We start from the raw sequence: 17,137 nt of genomic DNA, 5'->3' as shown, positions 1-17,137 counted from the left end.
AAAGGACGGCGTTTTGCCACGATTGAGGAGATAAAGACGGCATCGAAGGATGAACTAAACAAGATCACAAAAAATGATTTTTTGAAATGCTTTGAGGATTGGAAAAAGCGTTGGCACAAGTGCATTATATCCGAGGGGGATTACTTTGAAGGAGATAAAATAAAAATTGATGAATAAATAAATATTTTTTGAGAAAAATAAAAATTCACCTTACTTTTTGATCACACCTCTTATAGTAGAATTTGAAAAAAAAATAGAAATAGTATACTATACGCCGCCTCTTTAAGCTACTTGATTAAAAGGCACTACCGCGCATACACTTTGCATGACTGAAAATGTACGTGGAAGCTCGAAATCACGTAAAAGACAATTTCAATTGAATGCAGTTTCTCAATTATTTCATTTAAAATACAAAAAAAAATCGATAATTTTATTACGTATCAACAATGCAAATATTAAAGAGAGAGACAAAGAGACAGAAAGAGAGAGAGGGAGAGAGAGACAGAGAGAGAGAGAGAGAGAGAGATAGACAGAGACAAAAACAGATAAACCAACATAGTCGGCATAATGCATTTTACCGACGGACAAAAACAAAAGTAGGCACATGCAAATTTATAATAATAATGTTTACGAGTATCCAATCGGCATCTACTCTGCCGGTCACTTACTTTGGGCCCTCCACCGCAAAATTAGTTAAAACTTTAAAGTTCAATGTCTATAGTAAAAATTAACGTATAGAGTTGCCGTACCGTAACGTATAGAGGGAGCGGGTTTGAAAGGCCTTTCTAAGAACTATCAAATGGTATGACTCGTGGATGTCATCGATTGTTTTTTAATTAGAAGATATCCAACCGTTAGAAAAATTATTAAACACAATAGCCAAAAATAATTTTACACTAAAAGTTATAGCACAAGATAAAATTAAAATTCAAACCAACAACATCGGAAAAGTATCTCCCGATAATAAATGCGCTGAAAAAAAGAAAGACACAATTCTACACCTACTAGCGTAAAGAAGAAAAAGGTTTCAAAGTAATTCTAAGAAGCATGCATCCGTCAGTTGATACTGAAGAATTAAAAGCTACCATAGAAAATCACGGAAACAAAGTACTAAGTATTCATAACATAAGGCATCGCATCACAAAAACACCAGTACCGCTTTTGACAGTTGAAATTGAATATGATTATAAAAGTCAGGACATTTACAAAGTAACCAAACTTCACACAGTAATCAAATCCGAAACACCAAACATAAAAAGAAAAATTCCTCAGTGTCAAAACTGCCAAGAGTACGGACATACGAAAAATTACTGTTTCAAAAGTGCAGTGTGAGTTAAATGTGCTGAATATCGTCAAACCACGGAGTGTCCAATCAAACAAAAAATCAAAGATATAATATGTGCAAACTGCAATGGAAATCATACAGCAAATTATAAAGGTTTCTCGGTACGTAAGCAATTACAGCAAAAATTATTTCCCAAGTTGCGTGAAAAAACAATTCAAAATAGCATACAAACACATATAATCACAAATGCAAATTCAAATTCAAATGACAATAGAGTTAGACCGAACACAACATACGCACAGGTAATAGCTAAACATAACGGCCATAATGAAACAGAAACACCAAAACAAATAGCAGTACACACAGAACAAAACAATTGCAGCAACGATGAAAAGTCAATTAATAAACTTGAACAATTGATGGAAAAAATGACGCAAACAATAGACAGATTGTTGAAATTAGTAATCACACTTATTAATAAATTAGTATAACCATATCAAATCTAAAAATTGCTATCTTGAATGCAAATGGCCTTACGAGAAGACACCTGGAATTAAAAGCCTTTTTAATTCACGAAAATATTAATATTATGTTAATTTCAGAAACACACTTTACTAGCAAAAATTTTCTCCACATACCAAACTACTCAGTACACAAAACAAATCATCCACTTGATAAAGCACACGGAGATACTGCGATTTTAATCAAAACAAATATAAATCACCACGTTCACAAACATACTAGTGAAATATTCCTTTAAACAACTAGTATAATCATCAAAGATAAAGAGGGACCGATTACAATATCAGCTGTTTACTGTCCTCCAAACAAAACAGTCACAAAGGAAAAATGGACAGAATTCTTCAAAACACTAGGAAACCGTTTTATAGCAGGAGGGGATTATAATACGAAGCACCCGTGGTGGGGATCTAGGTCAGAAACTTCAACACCCAGAGCCAGAGTACTCTATGAAATACTACAAAAAAATAAATTCACCCCGATATCCACCGGAGAACCAACATACTAGACTAGACACTTAAAAAAGCTCCCGGACTTGATTAACTTTGTAATTGTAAAAGGGATAAGCAAAAATTATTTTGAAGCGGCATCATGCCTAGATCTTACATCGGACCATTTGCCGGTAATAATTACTCTTCACCGTCAAGTACACAACAATGTAAGCAAACACATAAAAGTGGACTGGAAAAAATATGCTCTTTCCATAGATGAACGCATTACGTGTAATGTCCCACTTAAATTAACCATCAATATAGAAAGCTGTATAAATTCACTCAACGTACTTTTATCTAACACCATTAATGACTGCTCTACAATAACAACCAGAAATAATACGCAACAAATCAACTCCTCTAAAATAGCCAAAAATATTAAAGAAAAAAGATCACTAAGAAAAAGATACCAAATAACCAAATCAAGTCAAGATAAATCAAAACTCAACAAATCAATCAAAGTCCTAAAGAAAATGCCACAAGAAGAAAAAAATATCCAAACACAAAATTATCTTAGAACACTGAGTCCAACAGAAGCAACAGACTACTCACTATGATAAGCCACAAAACGACTTAAAAGACCAACAACATATATATCGCTTATCAGAAAACCGGATAGTGACTGGGCGAGATCGGACGAGGAAAAAGTTGAAACCTTCGCAAATCACCTTAGCATTGTATTCCAGCCACACCAAAGAATAATTACCGAACGGGAAGAAAAAATTTTACTAGAAGTCTCTGATGCACAAGATAGCACTCCGATCAAATCGATAAAAATGAAGGAAGTACTACTGATTATTCATTATTAATAATATTAAAAACAGAAAAGCTCCCGGATTTGATAATATTTCGGAAAAAATGATTAAAGTTCTACCCAAAATTGCGATAAGATACATAACGATTGTTTTTAATGCATGCTGCGTCTCTGCTATTTTCCTTTCGAGTGGAAAGTAGCTGAGATTGTATTAATACCTAAACCAGAAAAACAACCAGAACTGATAACGTCTTATAGACCGATCAGCCTTCTACTTCCACTATCGAAAATTTTTGAGAAACTAATAATAGCTAGAATCACTCCAATAATAGCAAACAGGAAACTTCCCTGAGCATCAATTCGGATTCAGGAATAGTCACTCCACGATTGTGTGTGTGTGTGTGTGTGTGTGTGTGTGTGTGTGTGTGTGTGTGTGTGTGTGTGTGTGTGTGTGTGTGTGTGTGTGTGTGTGTGTGTGAACAGGTTAACTGAATAGTGGCTGGGGCTAGGAAGGCGACAGAGGACAGAATGTATTGCACTGGAATATTTCTGGATGTCGTTGAAGCATTCGACAGAGTGTGGCATGAAGGATTGTTATACAAGCTCAAGAATTTTCTCCCTGTGCGCTACTACGAGCTACTTCACAGTCATACCTACAAAATAGAACTTTTCACGTCAAAATAAACAAGTGTAAGTCAAACAGCCATCTAATAAAGGCAGGAGTACCTCAAGGCAGGGTTCTTGGCCCAACGCTATATTTATTGTACACCTCAGACCTACCAATATCAAATAACATTGTGACAGCAACATAAGCAGTTGACACAGCAATTTTATCTGTACAACCAGAGGCAACAACAGCATCCAAAACAATTCAAAATGACATAGATAATCACCTTCAAAATTGGCTTAACTCGTGGAAAATAATAGTTAACGAAATAAATCAGTTCACACCACATTCACCCTCCGTAAAAATACGTGTCCATCTATTATACTAAATGACAAATATATACCGCAAAAAGACCATGTCAAATACTTAGGCATTCACTTGGATAGAAGGTTGACGTGAAATCAACATATATTCACAAAAAAAAAACAACTAGGATTAAAATAGAGAAAAATGTACTAGTTTATTGGAGCAAAATCCGAGCTAACAATCGAAAACAAACTCTTGTTATACAAAGCAGTACTCAAGCCAGTCTGGACTTATGGCATCTAACTATGGGGAGCCGCTTCGAACTCGAACATCGAAATACTGGAAAGGTATGAATCAAAAGTCCTACGTAGCATAACAAACGCGCTTTGGTTCGTGCCAAATGAGATTATTCGAAAAGACTTACAGATTACGACAGTAACGCAAGAAATAATCAATTTCTACAAAAAATACCACACCAGACTGCAAAACCACTCAAACGAACTTATTAGCAAACTGCTCTCGAAAGAGATTACCAACACTAGACTTAAGAAACATAAAATGATGAACGACGAAATAGATTAAGTTAATTATGCAAAAACTGTAAACAAAAACAATATACTCACTGGAGTGTTCTGTTATTTATATTGTGTATGTCAAGTAGTAGAAACATTTGCTTATTATCTCACTATGTGAGACAGATTGTAAATTTACATAGAATTAATATAAAAAAAAAATTTTGCAAGCAATAATTCAACATTGAAAATTCGAAAAATCTATTGCTAATTTTGGAAATTAGCCAAATCTGGAAAAAAAATCTTATAAAAATGAATTTTCTTTTATTTTGCAAAATTCATGATATTTATTATGGAATGATATTGAAAGAGTGAAAAATTGCGAATGAAAATTGCAAAATGGATATTTTTCTCCTATATATTTTTTTGATTTTTTAAAATTTACAGAGATGTAACGGGATGCGTAAGGCCCTATCAGTCGGTAACGAACCGACATTACCACCCGCAAGAGCAGGAGCCGCCGGCCGGCACCACTACCAAGTTATCTGTCTTAGCGTCGACACCTCCAAAACCTAACCTAGTGATTCGCTCCCGCGCTCGCGCAACAAGTGCTTCCCAGTCTTCGACGAAGTTCTTTGCCGACCTGTTACCCGGTCGATCTCTACCAGCCGCAGCCCAATCCACTCCCTCGTCGCCGAATCATCGCGGTAGACGAGCACCGGCACCGAACGTCCAGAAGTTGCGACTAGCACATACGGGATTGCAGTTCAGCTGAGCGCCGTGAGTACCCCCCTTTTTGTACACCATCGTCCGTCGTGTCCGCACCCTCGCCGAGGCACACAACGGGAATTGCGCCGAGAATGAGAAGTGAGTGTGTGCGCGCGTAAGATCGTTTGTGAGAGTAATCGAAGCTCTCCTCGTTCGTTTGTCCTAGGGTTTACGGCTCGACCTCGGGAATTCCCCTTTGTTCTTCTTACAATTAGTGACAATATATGAGAAATTCTACCCGATTTCCCTCGCGTTATTCTTTCGACTCCCGCTCCCTGAATGACATCTAGCCGTGCAGCAGGGCGGATGTAAAGTCGGAATCGGTAAGTGTTCCGACGTTATAACGGCCTCCGCCTCTCGAGATATAACAAAATAAGCCCGTTATAACTGGCGCCCACGCGGTAGAATAATCGTGAAATTTCGGTTAAATCCAAGGTCGAGTCGTCGCGTTTCAAACAGAGCCGCGAAACGTAAACAAGCGCGAAAGTAGATGAGAATATAAACCTCTCTCCGGCAAAGCATGAACAGCGACGAGAGCGCCCGAGCACAATCGAGAGCGAAACAGAAGCTCAAGGTACGCGTGAAAAGACGCGACAGCGGCGCGCACTTTCAGACATCCGCGTAAAGCCACAGTCTATAGTGAAGACTCGCAGGTACTCTTATAAGCTGAAGGGTGCTTCTGCATTAGTGGTGACGCAGTGTAAGCATCAAAATTAAATAGTGAGTGCGGTATGCAAGTATGAATGATCTTTTTTTTTGTTTTTCCATATGAAAAATTATTTTCATAAAGTTTGCGATAAGAGTCTATAACCAGGTGTTACTAATTGTTAATGCTAAAAGGTCATTACTGTTTCAAACTCAATGTACTCGAAAATTTGTAAGGTCGAGCAACCTTTACTAATACTAACATAGGTTAATAACAAACAGTAACGACAAACGAAATATTGACAATTTGGTGTATTGTAACGAGCCGACTCGTTACAGGGAAAAATCCGCTGAATATAGAGCCAGCGCGTGCCATGCGCGGGCCAGCTGCGCAGAAAAACTGTGCGCGAGCGGAGAGTAGAGAGAGAGGAAGGTGAGGGGTGGGCGTAGTGAGGAGAGACATTCACGTGTGAACCGGCCGAAAGGGAAGTGTGAAAAACAGGGAAGGACATTGAGCACGTGAAAAAGAAAAGATAAGAAAAGGTAGCGAGATTGGAAATTAGGTTGAACAGGAACACCGAAAGAAGGAGGAGAGGAGCGAGTGCCATCGCCCAAGTGACTCAAGGGTTAACAAGTGTTGCGGGGACCGAAAGAGCGAAGCATCCCCTGGACGACGAAAGTCGACACGTGAGCTCGACAGCCGGAGAGTCAGCAGCTAAGTTTTGCGCCGCATTACAATAAAAAAAAGTGAGTAATCTCACCGACGTGTAATTAATTGCCGAAAGATTGCGTTAAATTAAGCGTCCGCGAGTAGGCCTGCGTACCTCTTTCTCTCTCTCTTATACGGCAAAACTCGACGTGTCGTAACTGCGCGACGCAGTGGTGCGTCACTCGGAAAAGCTCTCGGCCTCTTTCTTCAATAAATGTGAATCAAATGCTAAATGAATAAAGGGTATCTACAATTACTTGGCCGCCTTATTCATTGACGTGGGCAGAAGCACACGCGTCCCCTCTGCCCAGCTACCCGAACCCATCGGCCTCCCCGCGTGAGCAGTGCGCCGAGCACGCATTCGACGAAGCAGTCGGCACCACAGCCAGGAGGCAAGCCTTCCTTCAACGAAGTGGCGGTTAACTTCGCGACGTGGGAGCGACGATAATTTATTTGCTAACGGATATCAATTTATCACTCGGATAAATAGCAACCGTTACAGTATATAAATCGAAAGAACGCAATTTCGTTCAACTGGTAATAAAATTACAATAAAGAATAAATTGTCGATATTTAGTTTTTTTTAGACATTAACTATATTGATACTTTAATTATAGTTATTAACATATCATTATTATTTTCGCCCAACGTCACTCGAAAATTATCAATAAACGTACTAACAATAAACCGTTAACTAACGTTTAGCGAATGATTACAAATAACAATAGCTAATTATTATTTATAACTAATTATACAAATTTTCACAACACCTGGTGAAATAAATTAATTAATTCACCCCATTTTATTGCAACATTTTGTTCCTTTTATATTAAATATTCGTAAAAATCAGTGCAATTTATAGCAACATTAAAAAAAAAAAGAAAGAAGACATAGATAAATAGATTCTTATACGTAGAAGGCTTGAACGTCTCTAACGAATCTTGCGGTTAGTAATAAGAAACTGAGAGTCGTTCAATCCTAAAAAAGTAAAATAATAAAAAGCATTATATAGAATAATCAACGCAACCGAAGCTTGGTTACTGGATTGGGACGAGATAACCCTCAACGAGCGACTCCAACAACTGGAAATGCGAAGCGACGGGAAACGACTATGCAAAATAGACAGGTTTCAACAGTGGATGTTAGGTAATTATACAGTATCCGACTTCGTCAACGACGCAAACACGACAGAAGCGATGTCCAGGAGAGTCACTCTCCGACAAACGTTCCTCGAAGAACAAGAAAAGGAAGGCTCAACTGAAGCTTCACTTGATGGAACACTAACCCTGATAAAACAGTTGTTAGAAGATGAATCAATAGAGGAAAACTTAAACAAAACAACAGCACCAAGAGTCGAGCAAAATGAAACACCCAACTCACCAGGCTTACAACAGATCACCAAAAATATGCAACAAGAAGCACATAACAACACGGAAAACCACGAGGCGGACGAGGATATCGTCATACTGCACGACGAAAACAACCGCCCGTTCCAAATCCCAAGAACATTCGGAGCCCTGATTAATACAATCAGTAGAAAGATTGACGAGCTCCAGAATAGCTACAACGGTAGCAACAGGGAAATAATCGAGCTACGGAACAATGTCGTGCAGCTGCAACGGCAAACTGAAGAAAGACGCCGAGTGGAATTCCAAACGTTCATGACGGACGATACGCACAGACCCTTAGGAAGTACGCCACATCCAAGCATGTCTGGTCCACACAATCTACCGCGGTGGACACACCAAGAGGGAGGAGCCCGTCGAGCTCCAACTAATACGAATGCAACTTTCACCAACGACGGGTGCTGCAACGCAGAATTCTCAACCAGATCGACAGCTCGCACGCATGATCCAGGACAAACAGTCAGAAAATTGAACCTGAAGTTTTTTGGTGACAGAAGCTAAAGTCTAGAAGTTTTTCTTTCCAGGATGAACGAATGCAGGACCTCGTCAACAATTTCGGACATGGAAGTACTGGGAGCCCTCTCCGAAGTATTCACTGAGAGGCACTCACATGGTATCGTAACCACCAGCACACTTGGTACACTTACAGCGACTTCCTAGAGTCAGCCCGGCGTTGGTTCGGGCCTGGCAGAAGATTTCAACAGAGACTGCTAACAGAAGCGCACAGTCGCTTCCAAGGCAAGGAGGAATTAGTACGTACGTACGTAACTAACCTGTCGGGCATAATGAACAGAATGCAGCCAACGCCGCCGCTAACGACTCAGTTGGATCTTCTACATAACAACATGTTACCGGAGATCCAAAAGCACGTTAGAAGAGCGGACGTTAGAACAATAGAAAACCTGCTTGAATTGGCAACAGAGGCAGAAGAATCACTGGCAGCGGCGGAACTATATCGACAGCCACCAGAACCCTCCAAAGCTCTGCTACCGGAGCTAGCATACAAAACTCCCAAAGAGGACTGCGAAGCCAAAGTAACAGCGGTAGGACAGGGATGGCTGCCAAAGCCACAGCACGAGTTGCTTCAGGAGCTGACCAAGTTATGGCAAACTAATCTGGACAACTTTAAAAATGATGTAAGGAAGGAACTCAAAAACATGTGGGCTGACAACAAAACCGCCACCAATGACAAAGAGGCTGTAAAAAACAAAAAGCCCGATAAAGAAAGGGGTGGTAAAAATCACCACTATCAAGAAGGCGCTTCAACGGGCCTCTCAAAAGTGACAATTACGGAAATCTGGGCTACAGCAAATATTCATGTTCAGATTGTAGGGAGTTAAAACAGTAGTAAAAACGAAAAGAAGAGCGACTAGACAGGACCCCTAGCGCTCTCACTCCGACTGAGGTCCCAGATAATCAGCCACCCAAGGAGAAGCCAACGGCTACAAAGACTCTTCCATCAAATATTTTCTCTTCTAAAGCTGATACAGTCACACAGGAAAAAAGCATCCTCGAAGACAAAATAATTGAAGCTATCAGCGACTCAGAAAAAAACAGAAAATGGGAAAAAAAACTTAGCCAGCCATACAATCCCGAGGATCACAGTCGATGGTGGCTCCCCGTAGAAATAGGCGATTTCAAAATTAGAGCGTTGTACGATACCGGAGCCTCCAGCATAGCCATGGGCAGCATGGGGCTCCTCATCGCATCGCATCTCGGTCTACGACTCCAACACGAGCAATTGTCCACAGTCCAAGTGGCAGACGGCAGCCAGTGTACATTGCTAGGGTACGTCTGCTTACCCTTTACGAGGGTGGTCCGATAAGTACTTAGCCTCACTGCCCGATGGCGCCACTCTCGCAAAAGAAATATTCTATCACGTAGTACAACCTTCTCGATGGTTACTGTCAAGATTTTAACCGGATCGGAGTTGTAGTTTATTTTTGAGAGCGTGTGAAAGTAACTGTGTCCGTTGATTTTTGAAAAATGGAAAAAGAGCAGTATCGGTCGGTGATTCGATTCTTGTTTTTGGAAGGGAAATCGTGCAGCGAAATCAAAAAGCGCTTGGATGCTTTGTACGGTGACTCTTCTCCTTCGATGGCGACCGTCAAAAATTGGTTTAACGAGTTTCAACGTGGTCGCAAGTCGATTTTTGAAGAGCCACGTCCAGGTGCTCCGAAAACGGCTACCACGGAGGATAACGTGACAAAAATTCACGATCTCGTATTGGCAGATCGACGATTGAAGGTGCGCGAGATAGCTAAGATCGTAGGCATCTTAAAAGATCGTGTGGGTCATGTCCTGCATGAAATTTTGGGCATGAAAAAGCTGTCGGCGCGATGGGTGCCGCGTTTGCTCACTCCGGACAACAAGCGCAACTTCAGAGCAATGTCTGACGCTGTTTAAGCGCAATCCGAAGGAGTTTCAGCGTCGTTTCGTGACAGTCGACGAAACATGGATCCACTGGTATACACCAGAGACCAACGAACAGTCGAAACAGTGGACTTTACCCGGTGAAAGTGCTCCGAAGAAGGCGAAGACTGCCCCATCGGCCGGAAAGGTGATGGCCACCGTTTTCTGGGATTCACAAAGTGTGATGTACATCGATTACCTGGAGAAGGGCAAAACGGTCACAGGGCTGTACTATGCCGAATTATTGGGCGGATTCGACGTCGAATTGCAGAAAAAACGGCCCCATTTGGCGAAGAATAAAGTGCTCTTCCACGATGAAAACGCACCGGCTCACACCTCCGCCGTCGCCATGACCAAATTGGTCGAATTAGGCTACGAACTGCCGCCTCATCCACCGTATTCTCCAGATTTAGCCCCGTGCGACTTCTTTTTGTTTCCAAACTTGAAAAAGTCACTCGCCGGGCAGAAATTTGAGTCGAATGAGGAGGTAATCGCTGCCACGGAAGCCTACTTTTCAGACCTCGAGGAAACGTATTTTTCAGACGGGTTAAAGAAGTTGGAGCATCGCTAAGCCAAGTGTATCCAACTAAAAGGAGACTATGTTGAAAAATAAAACGCCACTTTTCCAAAATTTCCGTTTTTCTTTTGTAGGCTAAGTACTTAACGGACCACCCTCGTATTTCCGTTTTCCGAATAGCTCTCATTTTACAAATAAAAAATAAAAATTTAATATCCTCCAATCTTATTCTATTCACTTTTTCTCTCTTAATTTCTCAAATTTATTTTTAAGATAACACTATTAATTTCACGGATGTAATTAAATTATCGATTCGTACTAATTATTCCAGCTTAATTTGAAATGATTACTCGGCGTTAACTTTATCAGAGCCTTTCGCTCATACATAGACCCAGACTCGGACCAATTGAGATTCAAAAACTCAGATGAAAAAGTCGACCTAGAAATCTCAACCTTAGAAGCGAATACAGCATCACTAGCAGCTATCGGTACAGCAGATACCACCCATGAACAAAGGAAGGAACTGCAGGAGCTACTAGTGCGCATTCTAGGAGAAGCAGACGTAGAACTGGGCTGTGTGAAAGGTTTCGAGCACGTCATTGACGTGGGCGATGCAAAGCCTATAAGGCAGAGAGGATACCAAGTATCCAAGAAAATTGAGGAGATCATCCAACAAATAGTGATGGATATACAGTCAAAAGGGATAGTAGAACCATCCAAAAGCGGATGGGCTAGCCCAATCGTATTGATCAAGCGAGCAGAAGGAAAAGACCGCCTCTGTATAGATTTCCGCAAAGTCAACACCGTCACCAAAAAGGATGCCTACCCCATCCCGTTTATGGACGACATACTAAAGAAGCTAAGTTAACCGAAATTCATCTCCACGATTGACCTAAGCTCAGCATACCACCAGGTCCCACTGTCTCTGGAATGACGTCCCATAACAGCATTTCCCGTACCGGGAATGGGCTTTTTCCAGTACAATAGGATGCCATTCGGACTGTGCTAATGCGGGAGCAACCTTCCAGAGAATAATAGACAGTATAATAGGATTCAAACTCGAACCTAACGTCTTTCGATACCTAGATGACGTTATAATAGTCACCGAGAATTTCGAGGACCACAAAAAATACCTCGAAATAGTCCTTCGAAAATTAAAAAACGCCAACCTCACAGTGAACCGCGAAAAATGCGAGTTCTGCAAATCGGAGGTCAGATACCTAGGACTGTTGGTGAATAGGGACGGGATCAGGCCGGATCCTGAGAAAGTTGCACCAGTCGTCAACTACCCGGCCCCGAAAACCCTTCACCAACTAGAACAGTTCATAGGTATGACCTCCTGGTACCGTAGGTTCATAAAAGACTACGCGGCAATAGCAGAACCACTCACGGCACTAAAAAAGAAAGGTGGGAAATTCGAATGGACCGAATCCCAACAAACCACGTTCGACAGACTGAAAGCAATAATGATTTCAGCCCCAGTCTTACAACGCCCGAGACCTGGCGTTACGTTTGTCATGCACACAGATGCATGCGACACAGGGCTAGGAGCAGTACTGTTTCAGGAAGTCGACAATCAGCTATTTATCATAGAATACGCGAGTCGAAAGTTAAACCCAGCCGAACGCAATTACAGCGTGACGGAGCGGGAATGCCTCGGAGTCGTATGGGCGACTAAAAAATTCCGTTCATACATAGAAGGATACCACTTCAAAATCATGACAGACCACAGCAGTTTGCAATGGCTCAAGTCAATGAAGGGTCCGACTAATAGGCTCGCTAGGTGGATAATATACCTACAAGAATTGGACTACGAAATAGTCATCATCAAAGGTATCAACAATGACCTAGCGGACCCACTTTCAAGAATGTTCGAGGAAGAAAAACTCTAGTTAGGCGGTATCGAGCGCGACTGGAAAAAGCGCCGCCCAACTAATTTACGGCCGCATTTTAGATCCACTCAACACAGTCCGTAGGTAACAAGACCGTCTAGCCCAAGACGAGCTACAGCGATCACTCGTAGATCGCTGGTACGAGCACATGCAGGAGCTAACACAAACGCTCCAAGAAGCAGCACAAAAGTCAAACGAGGAAAAAGAGAGACAAGAAAATTACTACAACGCAAGAAGACGCGACTCACCGCTGAAAGAAGGCGACGTAGTATGGCTCGTAAATAGAGTACAATCATCAGCTGGAAAAGCCATATCGGCCAAACTAGCCTCATCGTACCGCGGCCCCTACTTAATTATTCAAGTACGTGAAATGAACACGTACAAACTACAGGACGCTGAAGGAAAGATAGAAGACTTAATTCCGGCCAAAGATTTGAAAAAGTTCAACGAAATCTACGATTTCGGAGAAGAAGATCTCCAACCAAACTACAAAGAAATCGAAAACCAGAACCAGGATGCTGAACAGCCACAACCACCAAGGGACGATCAGGTGAAGCGCGACCCGCCGAATGTAACAGCGACTCAGGAAGAACAAACAATAAGCGAACGCGTAGCGGCTCCCGAAGAGCCCGGTATTAATGAAACCGCGATCCCGGTATCCGCGAAACGGAAAAGGGGCCGGCCCCGTAAAGTACAATACGCCGTCAGACGCCCCATTCAAACACAAGCGCGCAAAGCGAAAAGCGAACGGCCAGACGAACCCACTGATCCAAAAACCGCGAGCGACGATGCACCATACAGGTGCATCACAAGATCCAAATCCCATATTGTGACCTAACCTGAGAGTTCTTTCCGTAGATGCAACAAAAAGATACGAGGAAGGGCAGGCTAATGTTTGAGGAGCTTTGCAAGAAGCTCATCAATTGCCAGATCAGCAAGGAGGTAAACGCCTTGCTGACCATGTCGATGACGGCATGGGACTAGGCCGACAAAAAGGCGGAAAAGGAGAAGATGGAGCGAACTCGTAGCTCCATCTTCATCGAGGAAATCTCCGATGACGAGGGAGCAACCGGCCCATCGACAGCGAGTTCGCTCGCAGTCGCAGCCGGAGCCAAAGAGCTCCCAGCCCTTGCTATAGGCGAGCCCATCGCCGCCCCGGCTCCCCCCACCAGGGAAGAAGAACCAGGCGACGCAATGAGAGGAGACTGCCACCTTCCAAAATGAGATCGTTCCACTACCGGACATTTCACACCTCAGCGCGGATCTCCAACAACACATAAACGAGATGGACGCCAAGTTACGCCGCCTGGAGGAGATGTACAGGCAGACAAAAGCCCTGGAGCGCTCGGCGCTCCGTCAATTCCGCCAGCTAACGGCGAACGCTGACGGCGCGGAGGCCCTCGGCGCGTGGGACGATATCGTGTTCCACACGGAGAATGAGATCTCGGCCATCGACGCGTACTACGAGGAAGTCGACCGTGAGAACGAGCGCCGGCGAAAAGAAAAGCAGCGTAAGAGAGAAGAAGAACGCCGGCGCAGAGAAAAGGAGCGCCGACGGGAGATCGAAACGCTCCAAGCAGAGAGAGCGCGGGCTGAGGAAATGGCCAGGTAGGCCAAGGAACGAGCAGAACAGCTGGCCAGACAGGAGCAGCAGCTCCAAGCCAAGCTCCAAGATCAGACAGGAGCGTCATCATCTGACAGCTGCATCATCTGCGACGAGCCGCAAGTAGCAACCGGCAGAATGTGCCTGAATCGAAGCAACCACTACAAAGGCCCTAGGCGCCGCTTCTACTGAGCGCCGAAAATAAATAATAAAGCACTATTTTCTCCCACTGTCAACAATCTACATGCGTTTTCTTTCGGCCTCCTGTTTAGTTATCGAGTCGCTTATAAGTAAGCGACGTCTAGGGGGGAGATGTAACGGGATGCGTAAGGCCCTATCAGTCGTTAACGAACCGACATTACCCCCCGCAAGAGTAAGAGCCGCCGGCCGGCTCCACTACCAAGTTATCTGTCTTAGCGTCGACACCTCCAAAACCTAACCTAGTGATTCGCTAAAAAATGCTCTAACTCAAATTTTTGTAAGATTTTTTTCCAGATTTGGCAAATTTTCAAAGAAATTAGCAAAAAATTTTCCGAATTTTAAATGTTGAATTATTGCTTGCAAAAAAATGAAAAACAATCAATGGTATCCATGAGTCATACAATTTGAAAGCTCTTGGAAAGACCTTTCAAACGCGCCTCCGGGTATATCTGTACGTTAATTTTTACCAGAGACATTAAACTTTAAAGTTTTGACTAATTTTGCGGCGGAGGGTCCAAAGTAGGTTACCGGCAGTGTACTTATTAATTAACATTGTCATTGTAGCCGAAAATGACACCAATGAGAGAAGGACGAAAGCCTGAAGGTGTCTCTAAACTCTGTCGTCTTTTCTACACACTTTAGCTACTACCGGGTAGTAAAGTTTCTTGCAGCGTCCATTCAAGCTCAGCTGCCAAACTGAAAATCGCTTCACTGGCCAAGAACATAGGGTTGAAGGACCGAGAGATTTCGTTTTTGCCAGTGTGGGCTTCTCGATTGCTAGGCTAAACCATATTCTAACCTCTAACTAGTCGCGGTTCGTGTACCGCTCCCTACTTCTCATAGATTACATTACCTCGACGACTGCCAAACTCCTTAATTAGCCTTTCTCTCTCGCTTCTACTCTCGTGCTTCTTATCGCGGCCTCATACTTGCATACGCGCTCGTATTAAGAATTCTCTTTGTTACAATGTATGTTTTATTAAACTTACCTCATTTCGCACAACATTTTTGAATACAACCTTATATTTTGAACAAGTTGGTGGAAAACTCCAACAGAATATTTTCGTTCTTTCGGTGTATGGTTTTTGTTCTGAAACCTTCACAGTCACTGTATATCTAAAATGAGATATTACATGACCTGTATACGCATAATTTTAAGTATTATATACGTCAAATGACAAGTTTACTTACATTTCTTGTCTAGTACAAACATGGGGACCCTCAAGTGTTTGAACGATTGCAGAAAGAGGTAATATAAATATTATAAAAGTTAAAATGCTGTCTTGCATTTTCATTCAGTATCTATCGCGTGTTCCTCGTATTCATTGCAGTATTTTACATACATTTAAAACGCATATTGATTTAACATTTTCTTCTTTATTTTGTACTATTTTGAATATTTGCTCTCTGAAATGAAAATTAGATTTATTAACACTAACGTGCTTTGATGACATAATTTAATTAATTAGAATAGTTGTTAATATAGATTATTCATTATCAAGTATTCGATGATATACATTCACTTGTGTTATAAAATGCTATGCATATAGCTAATTATATTCCTAAAACGTTAAAATACGATCTTAATTAAATAGATAACATTCTATACAATAATGTGGACAAAAATTGAAGTATATTAAATTTCTAGAGTGTTTATTGTATTTTGCAGTACACGTAGTGCAACGGTAGTCGAGTTAATTAATCGAACCGTTCGCAATTCTACTTCTCGCGCGTTAGTTCTAATAGTTAAGAGAGAGAGAGGGGGCGCGCGATCTTTTGAATAGGCAGTTACGCCTCAGCTGTGAACGCGAATTTACCGCCGATTTGTGTTTCGCACTTATTTTCGCCAAAATAAAACTTCTTTGGGACAATTACGTGTGTGTGTGCAACGATAGTATTGCAACAGCAAGCAGCGGTGCAGAAGCAGCAGATTGCAGTAGATAAAGGATTGAGGCAGCGCAGCTGATAATCAAGGGGCAGCGGCAGTTGACATTTCTTGCAACAACAATTACGGCTGATCACCGTAATTGCACCGCATGGTAGGTGCACCTTCCGTCATATTAAGCGATACAAAATACATTCGGTATTTTATATATTCGAGATAGCGTTATTTTTTTTGTATTCGCGTCGAGCGTTAGTTCGCGGTATAATTCGAATCTTCTCTCTCTCTCTTTCTCACCTAATATAACTAATTGTAAAATCCTATTCGCGTACGACAGTCTTTCGGCCCTACAAAGACTGTAGTAATTTTTATTAATTAAAGTCTGTGAAATTTATTCGCCGTTTTCGTAATTTAATTTTCCTAGTAGATTAAGAAATTGAAAAAGGCTTAGGTTTTAATCCAATTACATCTAGGGGATTAAGAAGATTAGGAGTAAAGTCGCTCACACTTAAAACTCAATGAGTGTCACAAGACACGTGACTTAAGGTGAGTTCAACTCCGTTTAATAGATAACAACTAGGATAAATTATTTGACGTTAAGGCGAATACACGTACTATCAATTTTTCA

At 41.9% G+C, this 17,137-nt stretch overlaps 1 protein-coding gene across 7 annotated transcripts in view; it reads right to left on the bottom strand.

Annotated features, from left to right (window-relative positions):
* LOC131663255 (protein draper-like) overlaps nucleotides 1-17,137 on the bottom strand; it is an 859,806-nt gene that overhangs the window by 728,864 nt on the left and 113,805 nt on the right. For all 7 annotated transcript variants that reach the window (XM_058933564.1, XM_058933569.1, XM_058933555.1 and 4 more), the window contains 2 exons: nucleotides 15,819-16,034; nucleotides 15,617-15,743 (listed from right to left, as the gene is read on the bottom strand). In XM_058933564.1, coding sequence (XP_058789547.1) covers nucleotides 15,617-15,743; nucleotides 15,819-15,922 — 231 coding nt within the window. In that variant the 5' untranslated portion in view covers nucleotides 15,923-16,034. The remainder of the gene's footprint in view (nucleotides 1-15,616; nucleotides 15,744-15,818; nucleotides 16,035-17,137) is intronic.

Source organism: Phymastichus coffea, unplaced genomic scaffold, assembly GCF_024137745.1.
Source record: "Phymastichus coffea isolate CEN01 unplaced genomic scaffold, Cenicafe_Pcof_1.1 PCOF00002, whole genome shotgun sequence".
NCBI lineage: Eukaryota > Metazoa > Arthropoda > Insecta > Hymenoptera > Eulophidae > Phymastichus > Phymastichus coffea.
This window is presented reverse-complemented; position numbering and strand designations above follow the sequence as displayed.